The sequence below is a fragment of the Sipha flava genome, unplaced genomic scaffold (assembly GCF_003268045.1).
Source record: "Sipha flava isolate LNK unplaced genomic scaffold, YSA_version1 196_pilon_pilon, whole genome shotgun sequence".
Taxonomy (NCBI): Eukaryota; Metazoa; Arthropoda; class Insecta; order Hemiptera; family Aphididae; genus Sipha; species Sipha flava.
In genome coordinates this window covers 479,215-502,189 of record NW_020272770.1, presented here as the reverse complement: position 1 = coordinate 502,189, position 22,975 = coordinate 479,215, and the positions used below count along the sequence as shown (strand labels likewise).

General features: G+C 34.1%; 1 protein-coding gene across 2 annotated transcripts in view; it reads left to right on the top strand.

Moving 5' to 3' along the window:
* LOC112681747 overlaps positions 1-22,975 on the top strand; it is a 66,118-nt gene that overhangs the window by 18,331 nt on the left and 24,812 nt on the right. The window contains exon 1 of one of the 2 annotated variants that reach the window (XM_025552048.1): positions 15,213-15,390. The exons of the other annotated variant lie outside the window; for it this stretch is intronic. Within the exon in view, the coding sequence (XP_025407833.1) occupies positions 15,247-15,390 (144 nt within the window). The 5' untranslated portion in view covers positions 15,213-15,246. Of the gene's footprint in view, positions 1-15,212; positions 15,391-22,975 lie in introns of those variants that run through there. 2 annotated transcript variants of the gene reach the window in all.

Here is a 22,975-nt window from a genome sequence, read left to right as displayed (position 1 = left end):
TTTTTTTTTTCAACACTCACGGACACCTTTAGTTTGCGTGCATTTAACAGGTCTTAAAATACTGAAAAGTTAGGATAAGCAGAAACCAGCTATGCGATTAAAACTAGAAAACAATACATCCAAACAAAACACTGTTATTGGTATATTCAAGGTCTTAACCGGTGTTCAATATGCTGAGGCGTATACGTAATACGTTCGCTCTGTACAGATGTCCTACACGAAAACCGCCTGCGTCGCGGTGAACAAGTGCTCGTACGGCCGAGAGGTTAAAGGGCTAGGGAGAAGCGAACGCAATGCGGACGGCTGTGGGCATACACGTCTGCTGTTCTGTCCACACCGAATACATAAAAAAAAAAAAAAATACCCAAGGCCGAATCCGCGAGCTGGCCGGGATACCGTGAGATTACCGAGTGCACCATCGGCGCGTCGCAACGGTTAATATCCAACAAACGATTGCCGGCGGTGCAGATAATAGAATGTACCGATGATGATGTGTAACCCCGTGCGCGTCCGTGTTTCACGACAAATTGATGGTTCGGATTTCCGAATCGGCAAACGTATAATTAGGTACCGACCGTCTTAGGATATCGTTGTTGTGTCGTTGTTGATGGGATAAAATATTTGCATAATATCACGTTGTAATAAATGATTCGCGAAGAGCGCGTCGTGCGAACGATACGAAAACACAAGCACGTACCGTACGTCGACATAATATCATGTTGATCACATATTTCGTAATAATACGTATCGTAGAATCGGACGATATATAATACCTATGCAGTGATAGGCGGTGTTTGGTATAACATTTTTGGATTTGTAAAAATCATTCCAAACACGATTTGTGCGGCGAATTGTTTGCGAACGGAAACACGCGGTGATAGAAATAATCGATAAAACAGCTCGTGCGATTGAAGTACCGGAATGTCTACGTGCGATATTTCCACGAACGTTTAATTTATTCGCAGGACCCGGGCCGGATTACGGTAATAATATAAGGGAGGGGCTATTACTTTTGGTGATGAATTTTCATCCGAAACGATTTCATATTTTTTTTTTTTTTTAACTTAGTAACTTGTATAATAAAAATTAATAAAAATAAGTATTGTAAATTTGTGTACTGTTGTATTGTCATAATTGATAGATTAAACAGTGCTCGACCAAATGTCAGCCAACGATTATAAAACACATAGTGGTCCCCTTGACTTGCAGACTTGCAGCCCGAAACTCTAGCCCCCCTAGCCCCTCCCTTTGATTCAGCCCTGAGCAGGACCCACGCTGACGGTCATCGCACTCGTCCACTGGCGAAATTCGTTGTCGAAGAAACGTCGTCGTAGGACGAAAACAGAAAGTGACTTCGCGGATATAGCAGCAGCATCAGCAGTTGTATTCTACCCGCATTCGTTCGTAGAAGAACGCACGTGGAAAGTAGTTGCCAGCGGGTTACAATTATCTCATAACATGTCGTCGTCCAAACCATTCGCGCGCGCGCGGTGTAAAAAATCGCTGAATTTGTCGAATGGTAACCGCGCTGCGCTGTGTTTTCACAACGCGTAGGTAGATCTCTAAAAACCGTTAGTATTTCGATTTCGTGAAATTTCCAGGTGAAAATCGAATTAACATCGTTCATGAATACATTATTATATTATTTATTGATCGTGTGCCGAAAACGGTTTTGATAGAAACCACAACGTTCGTACGAGACGTACTTACCTACCGTGTATACCGGTCATTTGAATATGATCTTGATGAATTCAATACGACAATAACTAGATTGGATTATATTTTGTACGTATACGAACACGCATCAGCACGTGCTGACTTATGAGCGCTCGTTCGGTAAAGGGTAATGAACGATAGCACTATTGTGATGTACGAAGAGACGTTTCACAAGAAAAAATATGACGTAATATCGATTAAATCATTGATAATATTGTCGTTTTGGCTGCGCAGCGTACGCATAATATAATGTATCCATCTCGGCGAGCATAATTCGTCCGTACCGATACTACGCACAGTTTAACCTAATATTTACTGCAGTTGCTGTAGAACTCGATTGCAACATAATATTATGCGTCGTGGGTGAACATGTAATTTTTTTTTTTTTTTGAGAAATAAGATTAGAATAATTAATAAACGTAAAACAAAAACCTCCGATAAACGTTTAACTACGCGATCGTTGATCTATATCACTGTTCACATTAATTTACATGTAAATAATATATTTGTATAGGTATGTATGTTTAAAAAACCTGTTTTTGTTTTCGCTTTTGTCATTCCGAATGCCGTGCGTATATTTTGACAAGTCGGCCGTTTAACATCAGTCCATTTAGCCGCTCAAATAAATCAAACAGCCACTTTGAATTTTGCACGTGTACATCCATTGATCTAGCATACGGTGTGAACGAATACAGAGCAGTCTAAATAACAAGATTCGTTAATAATATTGTAATCGCGAGACAAGTTTCTGCGTCCTACTGACCGGAAACCACTCACACGCATACATAATAAAAAAAATATGCTCTCATAAAACATACGTTGAATGTATTTCGTCAGGTACACTCATGAGAAAAAATAAATATCAGATCGCTATTTTCGGTAACAAAATTGTACACTGGTTATGATGTAATCCATTACATTAAACATTAACTGTAAATCATTTCAGTTACTCCATATTTATACGCGTCATGGTATACCATACATGTGTACTTCTGTGATTTTTTTTTGAACTTATTGGTTATACGAACAGGACGCAGAAATATTTCGTTTGTAACTGATATGAATGTTTTACAATTTATCCTAACGTATTTTATCTGATTAAATTTAAATTTGATTTACTTATTGAATATTGGTGCTTTAATGCGGATTCAATCAATTTGGATTAGTAATCCAATCGTGTACATATTTTCACATTCTTTAATCAAATCGTTTTCAATAAAACACTTGAATCGGTGTATAATATTTAATTAATAAAATAATGGTACCGGAAAATTATAGAGAAAGATACATTAATACTGTTCGTTAAAACTTTCTATGTTTTCTTTTTCATATTAACTATCTCAATGTTCGAGAAAATTTATTTTATTGGAATATAATATATGATATGATTTTATTATGTAAAATTGTTTTCGCTTATCCGCTGCAAGTATGCAAACATTTTTTATTCATATATAGAATATAATTCAGTTTTCGCCTTTTTTTCATATCAAATTATTTAGATGAAAAATTAATAATCCTAAGGCATATAGTCCTAATATTTTTAATTATTATGATTATCTAGGTGACTACTATGCATCATATTTATATTTAAAATAATATCTTCTTGATTATTTTGTATTCCAACAGACCCTTAATCATGTTATTGTTTATTTAAAAATCGATTTTTTCTTGTTAATAAAACTGCAATTATTGTGAAAAATAATTTTATGTGGAAATTATGTACCCCAAAAATTTAATTTCTTTAAAAATACCTTGCAAAAAAAAAGATAGTTTGAGAGGCATTATAGTTATATACTTATATAAACATGTGGTAAGGCACATTTAAAAATAAACAATAGAAATATTGGGCGTATTTAGACACAAAAATGGTAAAAAATAATTCATTAATGTTGTTTCATAGTACCGAATAGGTGAATTGCGTCCCCGATACTTTTTGAAATGTTACACACAAACACACTGAAACGTACGTGCAATTATTTAAACATGTATTACATCATTGTGATACAAATGGTTTCCTGTTTTCTCCTACATATGTCCACATCGATTTTGAATCCGCAATACATTCTGCTGTAAGACATGTATTACCTACAGCTCAAATTAAGGGATGTCGTTTTCATCTAGGGCAAAGTTGGTGGAGAAAAATACAGTCTCTTGGTTTGACAAAAGTTTTTAAAGATTATAATTCTGAAAAAGGGCAATTTTTAAAGTATTTATTTGGGTTGCCTTTCTTACATTCAGATGAGGTAGAAGAATGCTTTCAAAATGATTTGCAATCCATTTTACTTATTGAAGACGAACAAATTAATAAATTCATAGATTACATATTTAAAACTTACATTACAAAAGATGCTAGTTTTCCACCATATCTCTGGGCTGAATTTACACCAACAACAAATCGGACAACCAACAGTTGTGAGGCATTCCACTCTAAATTAAATAATCTATTTATCTCTAGTCATCCAAATATTTATAATTTTATTGATGTTATAAAAAATATTCAATCCGAAACATATATAAAAATACGTAGTAATGGACAAAGAAAATCACGTCAAATTATCGAAAAAAAAAATTATATTGGAGAAAAAATGATTGAATATAATAATAAATTACTGACCAGATTTGAATACGTCAAAGCCGTTTCATTTAAATTTTTACCAGTTTAATATACTTTTATAATAATTTTACTATTTTTTACATAAATAATTGACGAATAATTAAATAATTGACCTACAAATGTTATTAATGTTTAGTATGAAAATGTATTGTATATACTTATTGGATTTTTTTTATTTAATTTGTAAATTATATTTCAACTAATGTATTAACTTAGTATATTTTATGTATTTGTTACATACCGAGTATTAAAATATAACAGGGACGCAATTCACCTAGTATTAAATTACAACAGGGACGCAATTCACCTAGTTTTATGGAAATGGGACGCAATTCACCTAACGCCGGTTTTTTAGACCACAATCTAAGTACGCGTTTAGATGAAAACAATAAAAACGAAAAATCGTGTTTGTAAAATCTACGAATTGAGAATGCACCATTGGCCCTCGACCATCGATGATCGTAGGTATTCTTTCGAATCACAAGTCGTTAGAAGTACTTACATAACATCGGTGTTTAATTGAATAGTAAATGACCAGCTGTTTACGGTGCGGACACAGAATACATTTTAATATTATTAAGTTTTTAATGTTTTTGGCTTCATCGCGGCTATATATCCGCTGCACACGAAATAGTACGATTTTGCGTTTGTAAAGCAACATTGATCCGCGTTCTCGTTTGTACAATGAAAAAAAAGTAGAATACTCTCACGACATCGTTGCATATACTTAATAGAAGTGCTTACCGCGCGGAGTCTGCAGTGTTATTAATGCCGATTCGGCCTCACGGCTTTGCAGTTATCTCACGAGATAAAACGTCGACGACGAATATCTTCCTTTTCTTCTTCTATTTCATTCTTAGTGTTATTATACCATTACTGTTTATTGTTTTTTTTTCTTTTATTTTTGTATTATTACTTTCCGGTCAACGATGTATACCTACCCTGAAAATCCTAATCTGAATACCGGAGTCACGGTTTTATCTTCCACTCGTTCCACTACAGTTAGTTTATAATTACCGGAGTCGCTACCACTACCGCATATACACACACAGAACTTACGCATTTACACACACGGACCAAGAAACCCATCGTCGTGACCCCCGATGCCCTCGCACTGTGCACAAGTAACGTGCATTATAGTGTAGTTCTTATTTTGCTCCTTTTTTCTACTACTAGACACAACCTGTACTACCTATATTTCCTACTACGATCACTACTTGTTAAAATAAAAACAATAGCCGGGAAAATAAATATCTTATGTACACGTTAATGTGCTTTTGCCCGTTCACACGCACATTTATATGTATGCATACAAATAAATTTATATAGAACTTACGATGCAAGTCGGGTATAACGGTTCAAGGTATTGTTGTAGTTGTCGTTTCGGATGAAAATCGCGCGTCGATAGAATGCGACCGGGTGACACAATGTTGCAGTGTTCACCAGTCCTATAGCAGCAGACTCCACGTCCTATAAGAAACCAATTATTATTATTCTTATTTTATTGTTGTTGGTCGGGTTAAAACGTCGATGCACGGAAAGCGATTTGTGTGGGAATTTTAATAATCCTTTTTGCCGCAACAGAACGTCTCACGATATCACGACTGCTAAAATCGATTTTTTTCTCTCTCCTCCACACATTTCCTCTGCGGCATGACAATAATCTGTCAACTGTAACAAAGAAATACCAATACCACTCGATTTTTGAAGAAAATTATTATAAAATATGTTGATAAACAAAAATTAAAATAATTGAAATATAATATACTGTCCGAAGCAAAACACCGTATCTAACCGTGAGTAACGAAAATCATAAAGTTATAGATTAATATTGATGAAAAATAATTACAAATGGTAAAAAATAATGCTAACCTATTTAATAAGTAATATAATTTAATGAACATTTAAAACCAGTACAGTTTTTTGATAAAAAAAAATGAAAAAGTTGAAAAACATTATCACATAAACCATCAAAAAATTTAAAATGAATTAATTTTTTACATCTAAGATGCCAAAATCGTTCACAAAAAAACTACAATAATAGTTAATAATCTATAACTTGTGTCTACATTTGTTACAAAATCGCGTTTATTTAAAACCTCATTTGACATTTAAATACGCGTGTTAAGTAAAAATTTGTTGTCTAAAATTAAAAGATCGGAGTATAAAGATTAAATATTTTGAAACCAGTTTTATATTAAAAAAAAAATACACATGTTTAGTATGTTAATATTATCAGATAATTTACGAAATTGAAAACAAAAAAAAAGCGATACTTTTAAAAATATTTATTTATTTCTATGCGCAATATGTGTGCAATGTCTCTTCCAATAAACGTTTTAAAAACGCCAAATTTAGTCGCAGATGTGATTTTTAGTCTATTGCGCTACTTATACGAGTACACCATATTATGAATGATAGTGAATAAAATATAAAATAATAATATTATAATAAAAGAGAAAATAAGATACACAATTAAATAGTTAATAAATAAATAAAATATTTTAAAAAAATATATATATATTTTTTTTCACAAGTAAACAGTTAACATAAATATAATAATATATAACAATAGTATAATAATATTCAACGTGTTATTTAGCATTTTACTGTATTATTTATCGATGCGAAAATGTATTATGGACTGACAATGTACATTATTATATGTTTTTCTTCAGAAAATTGGTGTAATTATAAATTATAGTCAAATAATATTGGTAAACCGTACACTACTACAGCATACGGAATAATTATGATTGTTCTAATGACACCTAAAATAATTGACGAAACATTTTTGTTATGAACCGTGTATAATATTCTTATTCATTATACGTTGAACGAATGAGGAGTATCGACCAATATTTTTGATTTCAACTCATTTAGTGATATTATTATAGTGACCATTTTTTTTTCATACAATAATAGGTCTAACCTTAAAGTATTAGTATATATTAAAAATATTGTCATATAAAGTTATACATTTATAATTTAGTTGAACATTCTTGGCATTGATTGATTTGGAAAACGTTTTAATATGATTACGAGTATATTGCATTAGGTTTCAAGTTTGTGTAGTATTATTATTCGGAAAACATGTAACAGTTTAATACGAAACATTGTTACTATTATAATTATAAGTCAGTCTTGCAAGATAAACATGTTACAGAAGAATAAATTACTAGCCGTTATTACTGCATTATTAGCGATTTTACTGTTACACGATCCCTTGTAAAATCGACTTGAACCAACATAACCTTACCAAACACGATTTTAAAGCGTAGTTACACACACGTAGTGTGTTTCCGAGGAATGTGGAAGTCGCTGAACGAATGACATGAACGGGAGTGGTTTGAAAATATATGACTCTATAGTAACAAGCAATTACTATAAGTTGACAAAATTAGAAGTCTTACTAACATGATGACTAATTCATGGTTTACGCATCCGGATAATGATAAAACCATCGTTTTTATACTGAAACAAAAATATTAGATTCATGAAAAACACACTCGTGTTTACAAATTATATACTTTGGGTGTATACTGTAGTCAATAAAGTATATTATTATTAGAATAGCAGTTGGCCACATAATACTAAATAGATTAATAAAAAGCTGTTTTTTTTTTAAACTTGTTTCCTATGCGTTTTTATTATTTTTATTATTTCTTTGAATAAATTGATAACGGTCTAGGATGTAGGTTAAGTGCATCTAATATATTTAACTATCATTTATAAACCAAAACATCTGTAACCATGTATTCAGTCAGGTTCAAACCTTATATTCTCATTTAGTTAAAGTTGTTAATTAACAGTCAATATTTAATTACGTGAGACACTACACGTATATACTTATATACTTAAGTGATCTCATTTATTCAACCGTACATCGTTACTAAAATTGAATTAATTACATAACTATAATTATACGATACATAAATTAATACTCTTTCTCCTAATTAATTATATATATTAATTACTCATCTTTGTAAGGTAAATATTGATAAAATAGTAATATGAATCGATACCTAGTATGTCATTCAGTTCACTCAACTTCTGTGTTATACATTTTTTTTAAATATTTTTTTGTACAGAAATAAAAATATACTATTGGCGAATGTTTAAAATTAATTTAAAGAAAATAACTGTAATATAATGGTTTCAAATATTTTATGATCTTTTTATTATATTTAATATCTTATATACCACTTGTCTACTTGTCTCATCTGCGGGTGGTCATAGGAAATAATAAAATAAAAAATGTAATAGAACTAATGACGTTTTTAAATCAGTCAAAAACTATGTGTACATATACTCCTCAGTATTGCGAAAACACGTTCACAGCACTTAGGACGATCGTCATGTTAACGACTGTGGTAAAACTGTCGTGAGTAATATAATAGTCGACGACGTGTTCCGTTGTGTAGACTGTGCTAGGGAAATTCTACGTGAGAAATGTGTCGAAAATTAGTCGTGAAATCGGATGTGATTCTTTACACCGCCGTGTACGCGCAGACTACGACAGTTAGAAATATGAACAAATCAACGTTTGGCAATACGACGGGTATGTTATAAATACTCCGAAAGTGAAACATTATGACGTCGAAAGCCGTATGGTAACGTTACACTGTGAAGGGTTCAGATACATAATGTAGTCCAACGCCGATGATCATCACGCGGTCGGTCAAGAAGTTTGTACCGCGAAATCGGTCTGAACGATAGTAAGGTATGATGATATGCACTTGAAACGTACGGATTGAAATATTAAACGTACTGCAAGTGTAATACCTACAACTGAGACGTAGTTGTTGCACAAGAGGGCTTTATAAATATTTTATATTAACACATATTTATACGGACTCATTTTGTTTGACGAGCGTAATTAACTGTCAACGACAACGTCTCGAACGAGTCCCGATAAGGAACGAACATTAATTTAAGCATTTCAGCCGTTCATTGAAAGTTTAAAATCATCGTACCAAGGACGTTTTTACAAAGCATAAAATTTGATAAAGATATTCTGTAGATAAGATACTATTTGAAGTATAAAAAAAGAAAAAGTAATTGTGATAAAAATCAATCGAATGATTTTTATACGCTTTGAAATACACGTGCGGAATAAATAACAAATAATATACTTGTTGTGAGGTTATACGACTTTTTTTTCATCAATATTATTTTCGATGTAAAACCTTGTCCGCATGACCTTTGTCGCGTCATAATATCACTCTCGTTTTATGATATTACGTCAGTTTTTTTTTCTGTATATAAATAAACATGTCGTGTGCAAATAGATTATACAAGTCATATTGGCTATATACAGGTACAACTCGATGTGTCGTGGTTTCCGTACGCATTTTGTGTGCCACTCGAAATTCCAGTCGACCGAAGATTTCCAAAAACATTCCAGAATTTTGATAAAAAAACGAACCGACCGAATTCCAGTTTCACGTAAAAAATAGATCATACAGTGATGAAAATAAAATATTTTAAAAACATTTGATATCCGTTGTCAAAATTTGTCTAAGCTTTCCATAAATTCTTCCCCCTATGTACCAGAATCTATGAAAAAGTTGTTTATGATTTCAATATATTACCGAATTTAACTGTTCTCCTTTTTTCCGCAAAGTAGACTAGAAGCTGTAAGCTCACAAGTACGTCATATTAAACTTTAATAGTTAAAGGCTGATTACAAAAGTTATTAATATTTCTCGGCTATATTATTTCATTCCCGGTTCCGATCTTCTCCTCAACGCTTGTCTACTCCTATTATTCACTGCTCAATTATAAATTATATCAACTCCGCTGTCTTTATAATCTGAATGCTGTCAGCATTGGTTCTGACACCTTATTTGATATGTTCATTTGTAATCGCATGATGTACAACTGGAAAAACATACTCGTCATCGTATATCCACGCTGTATACGGAGATACACAAGTAAAATCTTAGTTAAAACCACATTATCGACCGATTCTGCTTTGTTCGATGATTTTACAATGGATCTGCTACGACAATCAAACCGTTTGTTAGGGAAACGGTGCGTTTTGCTAGTTTGTACTGGACGAGTGTGACATCCCACTTAATATTTTAGTATGATCTTTAGCGATATGACATGTAAGCGTAAAAAATAAAAAAAAAGCCCGAAATCTGAATACATTTATAGCAGTCGGAAATGCAGAAAACATCGTTTTTCTTTGCCCCGTGATTTCGATGATAATGGTAACACAATATGCGAGGACGATTGTCGTCAACTTGCGCGTCGGTTAAAAATCCCTCGTTTTCCGAGCACGAGAATTCCGCGCGCAGGACGAAAAAACCACCGAAATCCCGCACAATACGGGTTTCGGGCTGGTGACTTAAACGCTCGGCGACGATGCGATCGGCCTGCGGTTTCCGCGTGTTTCTCGTAAGCTACGGACGGAAGCGCATACACGCGTACCTGTGCTGTACAAACGTGCGTTTATCACGTGCATACGACGAGGCAACGAATACGCGAAAACTGGTGCGACTCCGACTGCATTCGAGAGCGCCCGCGGAACAGGTCGTTCCCGTTATGTCCTTGCGCACGCATAAGATCAGTGCCAGTTCAATCGGTTTTAATGGCTTAACTGTATATCTCTCTCTTGCCAGGGCAAAAATATCTTCTTTTATTACGTCGCATATCCGCGTTGCGTACACTTTTTACACTCCGCGGCCATTATCGCGATTCCTGCTATGCCGCACGCGACTGTACGATGCGACGACGACGACGACGGTTATAACAACGACAACAAAATATGTCGTTTAATTGAATTAACGAATTCTTTCGCGGAACCATGCGATTTTCGTCAAAACACGTTTTTGTTCAGCACATACGTTTCACTCTCGTTATTTCGTTATATTACACAGCAACATTTGTATTTCGCAACTTTCGAAAGCACGTCGATGTAAAGTTTCGGCAACAACAAGCTATTCGTCGTTCAGATTTCAACATAGCGAAAATTTACCAAATTGTATTTTTTTAACAATCGTAAAAAATTTTATAGACAGTTCTTCGAAATCGTAGACTCTGGAGTATAATCGTAAAAGTATATTTATGAGAGTTGTTTCAAAAGGACTAGCTGTATTATACATACATTACTGTGCGACAAAAAAAATAATTAAAATAATTATCACAATAATAAAAGTAAACCACTCGCCACCGTCATTGATTCCTCGCTATTCGGCGTCGTCGGTTATTATAACGCTTTATAACTAGTTCGGCTCGACGACGCCAAATACATTTAATAACGAATGTAATAATAAGTGTGAAATCGATCGGCCGCCACCGTTGCTGATACGAATTAAGTGCCGGGAAACATAATATTATATTATATTACATCCGCTTGCGGACAAAGTAAATACGTATTAACGTTCGAGTAATGTGTGTTTATATATATATCTGCAGTCCAATTGTTCGATATAATTGTTTACCATGGATATAAATATATATAAATGTATCAACTGCAGCGTTGGTCGTATGTATACTGCGGCGCAAACATCCGTTATTCTGTTGCACAGATGAAGTTGAATTTTTCGAAAGTCGTATTAAAAACTAATAATGATTGTAATTACAAACTCGAGCGATACTATCCCGGCGCATGGAGTAATCCGATTGGGAAATCTGAAATCGCGTTAAATCCAAACCGCACGTTGATGGCGGTTATCTATAACACCATGTACTATGTAGACTCGCGTTATTATTAGACCGTATTAAAAATATAATAAAAATAAACTATTATATTTTTGTTCGATTCGATTGACGCGGGCGGAATGCATCTAGTAATTATTCACGGTACCGATGTTGCGTTTGGGAGAAACATTTGACCGTGCTTGAAATTGTTTTTTAAACTCAGAAGTACGATTGCACGCACACGTGAACACAGTACATACACGTTTGTATGAATCTACGAAATAATAGATTAAAAGTAATGTCGATGTTAAAAAAAAACTTAGAAATAATAACTAAAGTTATACGAACGATAATCAGCATTGTATCTTCTTTATTCCTTCCGAAATGCTCAGTTAAACATACTAAACAGCTTATAGTATAATGTCATGTAATCTTGTTACCATCCTGCTTAATCCTGTTTATTTTTTATATTTACCTGTATGTAACTATTATACATAAATCAAATTATTAAAAAAATAAAAATAAAACCGTAATCCGTGATGTTAAACGGTGTATTACATTTCTTTTCACATTCCATTATTTCAATAAAAAATAAAAAATCTCTAAAAAAAAAAATAATAGTAGGACCGAGTTATTCAAGAATACGTCTTATAAAAATTTGATTGACATCCACTACAGCACGGATAACAAAATTCGGGCTGTAATGTGTCACTTTCATGTTAGAATATGTACATGAAGATAAGCGATATAAAAGTCGTCTTATTCGAAGTGACATCGTAATTAGAAAATAGGAATAAATTCCTTCGACGGATTTTCCTGTTTTTATTTTATTAGGCGAAACTGAATATTATTATACAGAGATAAAAAATATTGTTAGAAAACCATGATGATGAGGAATCGACATAATTAAAAAAAAAAAAAAAAAAAATAGACATGCAATACAACTGTAATAATTGTCTTGTTTGATATAACATATGTATAAATTGGTAGATATAATTCACGAGCATGCTTGTCCGGCAAAAAAAAAAAAAATATTAAATTTTGATATAATTAATTACGATCACAATGAATATGATTAATTGAACTTAATATAATATGATTTACTGCTATAATACGCGAATGATTATTGTGTAACACGTATTTTAATGGTAGTCAGCAGCTAGTTCCAAAACTGGTATACCGAATTGAGTTCGAGTACCTTATTTTTATATACTTGAAATCGCTTGGAAGTAGGATAGGTACGGTATTTTTTTATTTATTCAATTATTATATAGTATCCGATCTTTAAATTTGCGTGGTTATGTTATTACAACTCGCTGAGCTGATTAGCTATGCGTGAAGTGTAGATATATATATGTGTAAATAGTACGTATATTATATAGAATCGTCATTGGTATCGAACATTGCTTAAAATTTGAATATTAATATAATAATATTGACATTGTCGATTCGTATAAATGTAGAAAGTCAATAAACACGTATAGTCTTCAGGGCTGACCATTTTATAAGGAAATCCTTAAGTCTTTCACTTTTTACGATAATACACTATAGCGATTTGCATTCGACTCCGTCACAGTATATTATTTTGAATCGTAAAATCAATTCCTTCGAAATCACCGAACAATTTATTACGTGTATTAAATTTATTTCCGAGAATAATAATATAATGGTAAATTTTGTTCAGCCAAATACGAGAGGAAATAAAACTTCGATGCATTTGCAAACCATTTGCCCGTCATACCGATCGGACGTTTATGAGTACGAACAAGATGTACATTATAATAATATACAGTAATACCTAGCTGGTATCAATTGTTTCTAAAAATACATTCAGGACTCTTAGGATTGGCACCGCTTAAATTGTTAAACGATATTGAACGTTCCGCCGACGTTCGTATTATTTTTGGACGATCAGATTCAAACAATATGTCCGAACATTCATACCATTTTTTTTTATTCCATACGATCTTGACTCTTAGAACTCGTTCAAAACCGCTGTCAGGTTCTCGAAATGAAATATAACCTTTTTTTCATGTAGATGACTTATTGTTACTTGTGGTAACTTATCATATTACGTTGCGTAAATTAAGAACACCTACATTGACTTTGGGCTAATTTTTCACACGGTTAATCCTTAACAGAAATACATATACAGATTCCAGTACCAGTTCAAATCAATATTAAACTGAGAAAAATCTTTAAAAATATATAACCTATACCTAAACAGTTTTTATAATTATAATTACAAGAAACTCATTTATTTTATTTTTAAACACACGTTGAAAGATCGCTTTCGTTATATTTTGTAATACGATTAGCCCAGAATAAAATCTACAGCTCCGAGCCTTTGGTCATAATTTTGTGCGTTATATTCATATAATATGGCATTTAAAACAAACTATAACTTTTGTGTGCACCTTAAACGCTGTTAGTAAGTGTTAAAAATATGTACTAAGCATAGTGTATCAGAAATCTAAGTCTATAATTGTACAAATTTTTCTTCGTAACGACCAACGACATAATTTCCTGTACAAAATTTACGCACATATACGAGCACATAATATCGTACTATTTATTTAATAATTACAGTTTTTATATGATGATTATGGTTAACAATCGGAATGCACATAAAAACAGAAATAATAACACAACGAAATGGGACGAAAAGAAGAAAAACACGTATATTTTCTCTCTCTTCGTAAACAGTTTTATATGCGTGCGAGTGTTTGAATTCGGGACATCTTTTTGCGAGAATACCGTGTTTTCGAGGTTTCTTTCGTTTATTATTACACCTCTCCGTTACGCAGTTACGTGGACGCGTGTAAAACGCGCATTGTCGCCGTTTATTTATGCATACATATATATATAAAGCGGTATAAACACAAATAATATTATTACGTTCGAGATCGGTCGAAAAGAAATCACCCGAGGTGCCGTGAAAATAATAATAATAGTAATAATGAGGGGAAAAAGGAAACGAACCGCAGTTGTACGGACAGGAGACGTTCTCGATAATATCGGTGAGGACCGGAACAATTCGACGACGTCGGCCGCGAAGATGGGGAGTAGTGCGATTCGGTCGGCGTCGGTGACGGATGTGCGATAAATTACAGCGCAGAACGTCGTTATCACATTGTTATTACAACGTTCGCGTCGTCTTATTCGCGTGTTGGTTGAAAACATTCGTTGTTCGTTTTACTTCATCAATTAATACTGTACACGTGCATGATAAAAACTGTGTCGCGTGGAAAAAACGTCGTCGGACGATGATGGTCCGAAGCGCTTTTAAAGCGCCGCACGGCATCATCGTAGTCGCCGGCCAACAGCTCCATCAGCAGCCGGCGGACTTCCATCGGTCGCCCGACGACGGTGCTAATGAGACGAGCAGTGATTATTATTTTTACAAACAGGTAGCGTATCCGTCGTTAATACGTTGTATGGTGTGTGTGCATTATATTATTATCGGTCGCTATTATTTTAACGGGGTCGGTCGTGAAAAATAGACGTCCGCGACGACGAAAACGTGTGTATTGGGCCGCATCCATTATCGTACCGTGAGGATTCATTAGAAAATATTGTCCGACAAATTAGCTTTGGTACGCCCGGCAGAAGTGAACGGCTGCTATTGAACATCTTCGCGGTGTGTAATATATGTATGTACGGTAAAACATTATGTATGTGTGCGTGTGTTTGTGCGTTCTTCTTTTAAATCATTTTGTCCTAATAAAGGTGCGAGATAGCGTAAGATTTAACAGAAAAAAAAACCATTTTAATACTAACGGTCCGTCTTTCTGCTAGAAAATTGCTAGTGTTGCCGCTAAAGTGACTACGTGATTATATATAATGTTATTCGTTTTCAAAATGTCGTTCGGGAATGCTTCATTTCACCGTATAATATTAATTCTACTTGTATTCAATTTGGGCTCCGTAAAAAACAATTTGTAGCTGAAAAAATAACTCTACCGACTGCGAGATTCCTTTTCCCTAGATAAAAGTTGTTTTAATTTATTTAATATCACAAAGATAAAAAGTTTTTCAGTTTTCCTTTTTTATTACGAAACGTATAAGTACGCTTTCTCGAACATTTTTGATTAGTTATCGAATATAACGTTTCCGACCAAATACATACGAGTACAACTTAAACGTTTTTGTTGGTGAAATAGGTTAATTTTTATAGTTTAATTTCGTTTCACGCAGACTCTATACGTTGTTAATAGTACATCTTCGTCACGTAAATTAATTTCTACAGTTATGGTACACTCGTATTATTCATAATACGGTTTATCAATAAATTACAATTTAAATGTTCTACGTGGAAATAATTTCAAATCTAGCAAGAAGCGATACAAGTACATTTTACTATTTGTTAGGAAGTCAAATAAATAATTTAGGTTAGATTCGACGAACCGTTTAATAATTTTGAGAACCTATTATTTCAATATCTTCTGATTGAATTAATATTTGAATTCAAAATGTGTGAAAATAAATCATAAATTAATTTCGTTTACTGAATACAAGCAATAGGGTTTGATTTATTTTAATTAATTTAACAATATATGTGTATTTAAACGTTTCGATATATTGACACATACGTACGGCCTATTTCCATTACGGTATTAAATCCTGTAATAAATTATTGACTCTATTACATAGTCTTAAACTACGTGTTATTAATTAAAAACGATTTAGCTTTGGGGTACCATCAGCTTACACTGGTATTATTTAAATCCTATGCGTTGGTTATTCAACGCCATTATTCAAATCAAAGTATACGTAACAAAAACAATCCAAATTGTTTAATAGAAAAATATTCAATGTAAGTCATAAAAATGATAAAATAATATTGCCACTATGTAAACATTATAATTTCAAATTAATGCAAATGGCGATAACAAATAAATCTAAATAATATATTGTGCTTAGAACTAATAATTCAAATCATGAATGTGATGTAGGTTGAGTAGGTAGTTCTCACTTGTTCAATTCTATTTTGGAGACTTAAACGCAAGTCTTGAATATGAATTATGTTGTTGTAAACGGGGAACACATGAATGTCTACATATGTTTAAATTTACCACAGTAAATATATAATTCGAAATGTTTATTATTATATTGATTTACAGTTTATGTATACATACATTAAAAATAATAAAATGTAATAAAAATAAAATTGGTTTCGATATTAAAATGCTTTAAAACATAACAGTTCCATTTAAAATAGTATTATTTTAGGTATTAGAAAAATATAACAATCCAACTAAAATGTTTATCCTTTCGTGAAATATCATAAAAACCGATTATTAGCACGCTAGACTCATTGTTCTTGGAATAATTATATTGCTGTTTTGACTGAAGTGGACACGTATCATTAAATTACACCACATTTTGGTGTTTTCGGTTTTATAACACTAAAAAAAAAAAAATCAAACTAATGTTCTGTAACAATGTAAGTGTGTAATACTACGTCACTGTACATTTTATTAATATTTGAAAGAATATAACGTACAATTTACTATAATTAATAAAGTGATTAATTAAATCGAAATATCATGGTTAACTAATACCTATTATAATATCATTAATCTCACATTATTTAATAATTTTATCTAGCTATAATTAATCTTTGTGTTTTATATGATCTGTTTAATATACTAAAAAATCAAAATTTTGATTACTGATATTATAATTTCATGTTCGTTATAATATGAGTGTAGTTTTTGTAACTTTTAATATCATTTTTCATTATCAAATCAAGGGAAATGGATTTAAATAAACGGTTGGTTTTTAACGGATAATAGTTCGTGGAAAACCTAAAAGTTAATTCAAGTGAAATACAAGGAAAATACAGATAAAAAGTGCTTAAACTATGAATATTTTTCAGTATTTTAAATAAATAAGCAATTATATAAAATTAACTTGTCAGCTTTCACGTTCTTTCATTTTATTCAGTCGAAATTACTTTTAATATGTTATAATTTACAGTTAAACAATAGTTGCGCGTGTATAAATCGTTTATATACTACAGCAGGGATTCTCAAACTTTTATAAACACTGTACCTCTTTTTACCAATAAACTTTTTATGCACCCTTTCTTAGTTGGTAAAATAAAATATATATAAAAAATTTAAAGACACACACATAATGCAAAATAAAAAATAAAAAGACCACCACAATGGTTATTTGTACTGATTATATGTATAAATAATACGGCTTATGGTGGAGGGGGCACGGTCCATTCCCCTAATAGCTATGGCACTGCATAGTTTAGTAAAAAATGCTGCAACCGACAGTATATACTTTTATAATGATAACTAACAAAAACATCTATTACATTTTATTAAATTAGCTTATTAATTATGACACTTGGATGTTTACTACCTTAATTAAATAATAAATTGATAAAATTAAAAAAATAATAATAATGAAATATAAATAGGTATTTTTGTAAAACGAGAATAGTCATATAAAAAGTTTATAGCATTGTTGAACGTAGGACAAATCAAACAAATGTTGGACAGTCCTGTACAAGTTAGTACGATTGGCAACCCTAGCGTAGCTTAATGTCGTGCCAATATAATTTTAACATATTTGACTGTGTAATTGGTATAATAGCAGATGCGTTTAATCAATGATAAATTAAACGGTTAATTACAGTATCGTTTTAAGTCTGAAATTCGCAAATGTTAACTTGAATTTTGGAGTTTTTTCCACTATTTAAATTTAAAAGTTTGTTGGCCAGACTCGTACCCCTTAAAAAATTGCAAGTACCCCCTAGGGGTACGCGTACCACAGTTTGAGAACCACTGTACTACAGTTCCAGCCTTTGCGAACAGCATCCGCGCACGCGTACAACAGAGATAATATTATAGGGTCGTAACGATTCGAAAGGATTCGAATCTTTTCATGTTATAATAATATTCGTATCCTTCGAACGAATTATTAAATCTCCGCGCAGCTAATACCAATCTTCGCGGTGTATGCCGATCGGTGAGTGCGTAAAAACGCGTATAAACATTACACGACGTAAAACTGAATTGTGTGTGCGTTTGACACATCTGATGCATATCGAAAATCCACTCCCTCTTTTTTTTCATTACATCCTTTCACGCGATAACGATAAATATATGTTTGACTCTAGCTTGATAAAAACGTGATGGTGGATTATCGAAAAATTTAAATTCGGACGGCCCTGCGCGTTCACACATAACGCGCGCACGCACATGACTACACTATAACAATCACGCGTTTGTTAATCGTATGTTTCGGTTAAGATTTCAATCAGAATAACGCGCGTTGAGAAACGATTCGTATATCGCTCGGCCGACGTCGTCGTCGGTTGTGTATTAAAAGTGCGTCGGCCCATATACGCGACACGTGTAAAATATGTAACACACACGCGTGCACTATTATACCATATTGTACCACGTACTCCGTATGTGGTATGTCTACACTTGTTTTATTTCTAACCGAGTACAACAACAGCAATAATAATAATGTAAGCTCTATATACCTACTTCGTTGGTGTATTGTGTCACACCGCGTGGGATGTGCTGAAGTTATGCGTATCAACGCCGAAAGGTTTTTTTTTATGTTTACATTTTTTTTTTTTTTTAATAGCAGCATTTATGACTGCGCTTTGCACATTATTACTATGCACGTGGTCTCACGCGTTACGTGCGTTTACGGGGCGATTGGTCCACGACTCGGTGGAGCAAAGGTGAACTAACTGGCGTGTGCGTCGCGACGCGTTTCCTGTGCAGCAGCGCACAATACCCGCGAACGCTTTAAACTCTACAAGAAGAACGACGACGGTGTAGAAACGGGAAGCAACAACATCCGTACAACGTAATGCATAACATATTATTAGACGGAAAGTAATTCGCTGTCGTATAGTTATTATTATTTTTTTTTTTCGAGTTATTTTCGATGGAAACGCACGAGTATAATAATACGTATCGAACGCCATAATGTTTGGAGGGGGGGGTATCGTTATTGATTATTACTGTATTCGACTTGTTCGCAAAACACTGCACACGTAGGTTTCCGGGTTGTGTTTCGACGTCGTCGACAATTCGGTTACAAAAATCGCGTGCACTACGACGCTTTTTGTACCGAAAATAAAGTAAAGTGAGCGTTTGTAAAAGTTTGAAAAGTTACGATCGAACCGTATTTTTATTGTAGGTAGTCACAAAAAAAAAAATAGTCATGTGCACTAATTTAAACGATCGGTAGCGTTTTATGTAGAACACAAAAGCATGACATCATTGCTTCAGTCGATTTTCCGACGGATTATGTTGAACTGAGGAACGCGTCACAAACGCACGACTACGAATTATTATGTTCTAAAAATTCAGTGTTAAACATACGATATATCGAAACACCGGCCCCCGCAATAATCGTGTATATTCTATTTACCGCCTCGTACACCCGTCACAGTGCGTGCATACTAAATTACCACGATAAAAACAGACGTCGACGTTTATACCGCTGTTAGAAAAACAGGTAGAAAGGACATCACTTGACCAGTTTTCGACGGAAAGATGATGAAGATGCCGTTCCGTTGCCCGGACAACGGTGAGCGGAGAGTTTGGCCGCGAGCGCGTAAAAAAAAAACAACTGTAGTAAACGGTTTTTTTATTTATTTTTTTTATATAAATCGTCTTCGGTCAGGTTTGTGGACCAAAGCGATTTTCGTAAACGATAGTTCCACGTATTATTAATAAGATTATGTACCTAACCTAATTTCGATGAACTTGGAGCGGCGCCGTTGCGTAAAAAATATGCGATAATTTACGGTTGTTGCCGAACGCGTACGATTTCGTTACCGCGCGAAATCTATACGCGTATAAATGTATATTGTTTTTTTTTTTTTTTTACGAAAACACGTAAATAGTAAAACGTTTCGACCATGCTTGCGCACAACAGGTCTATAATCAAATACGTTCGTGTACTGAGGATATCGGCCCGGTGTTTATTTAAAACGGTACCTACGTAAAGAGTGCCCCGCAATAGAAAGGTTAAACGCACGCGGCGATGTTGAAACTTTTTCGCGAGGTGCGCGCGATACCGCTCCGCACTACAGTTCGGTCAGTACCTAATATACTCGTACATTATACGTAATATAATACGATGACCTACGCGCAACGATTACAATAATGCGCTTACCATAAAAATTACTATCGAAACGCGTCTTCGTACAAGATGTAGGCACTGCAGAACTTGCCCTAGCATATTTGTACGGTATATACATATGCACGGTCGAATCCAACAGACTTGACGGTTCCTTCGAAAAAAATATCATTTTTTCGTTTATAAACTCGTTTTCACCGTGCGAAATGTATGCAAACAATAATATATATATATATATAGAAAGTATACCTATGTTGGTATGGAAATATTATGATATCATAACTCGTTAAATTGTTTTGCCAAAGATCACTACGAGTGTGTCGCGTCATTACAATAGCTTATAAAATTTATTGTAAAATGAAATTATATTAAATTTATTCGTCAAACAGAAACGTTTTTTAATGAAAATTTCTCGGTCCTACGTAAATATTTTATGTGGACGGATAGATAAGTTTCAGCTCTGTACGCCGCGCGTTTATCCTGTAGACGAAAAACTCGCGTTCGTATTATACGCGTGTTTACACGTTGTTTTCGCGTACGCATTCAAATGGCTGGTGATTTGTGTTATTATTATGAATTTGATTTACGCGAGAGCAGTAATGCGGCCTCGCAATAAGTAGAAGGAGAGCACAGGATTTAAACAGTTATAATATGCATTTTTTAACGTGTATCATAAACGCGCGCGCGTTCCGTGATGCCCGGGTTAAGTTATCCTCGGTGACCGTTGATTTTATACCAGGGACTGTAGGTTGCCCGCGGCGAGGATTTAACGACGGTCCCGCGCACACGTAGCACGTAATACAATATATTACATTATGTTATAGCGGTCCGGAGCACAGAATTCGTAGCGATATCGTCGTGCGCATGTGCTTAGTAGTACGACGTGATAAATCGTAGTCGGTCGACACCTTTGGACGGCGGTCTCGATCGTACTAATATTATTATTATCATCATTCATTGCGACCCGTTCGGAGGACAGCCGTCAGTCTCCCAGTGTCAGTAGTGGTGCCCCTGTGCTATCGCGAGCTCGTGAACATGCTTGTGGACCGCGCGCGTTACGTCACATCATCGCTGGCGATTGATTAATTACGTCGTTGGTCGCACGCGATTTCGCAACCGGCGACGAAAGCCCATCGCAACGGGAACGCGGTCGTGGTGGTGCACTCGTATCGTACCGTTTTACACACGCGGTTATGCAACGGCGTACGAAATTCGATTCGAACCCGTCCCGGGACCAGTCGTCGACCCCGTCGATTATTCGACACGATAATTCGATTGAATCGGCAAATCCGTGTCGTGCGCGCATCGGCCGCCATCAGCCCTGCGTGCGTTACTGCGTAGAACAGACGATGACGACTGGGTGTAAAAAATAATAATAACAACAAAAAAAAAACCGCTCGAAACCGTACAACTCCACCCAACGATTATCTACGTAAGACGAACGGTCACATCTCCGAGAGTTTTCCGTACGCGTTACAGTAAAAAATATGCGCGTGTGTGTATGGGATGCAGTCGACTGCGACCCGTACGCTCGCGTTATTATATATTTTTATACATACACCGGTGATAATGTTCGAGTTGGTGGCTTGAACGTTTTTTGAAAGTGTATAACATACCGTCAAAGAGGAGAACATCGCCTGGAAAACCAGTATACATTTTTTAACTGTCAATAAATCATCACGTTTCCTTTTTTTTTTTCTTCGCATTTCACACTATATTTTTTAATCCGTACAGTTAATACAATACAATACTATGTTTGTGGTATGTATCGCGATCTTTTGCAATTCATCGCGAAAACGAACATGGACTATAATATTGTATTCCATTGGGATGCGAAACAACCGATCAAATTAAATCCACAACAAA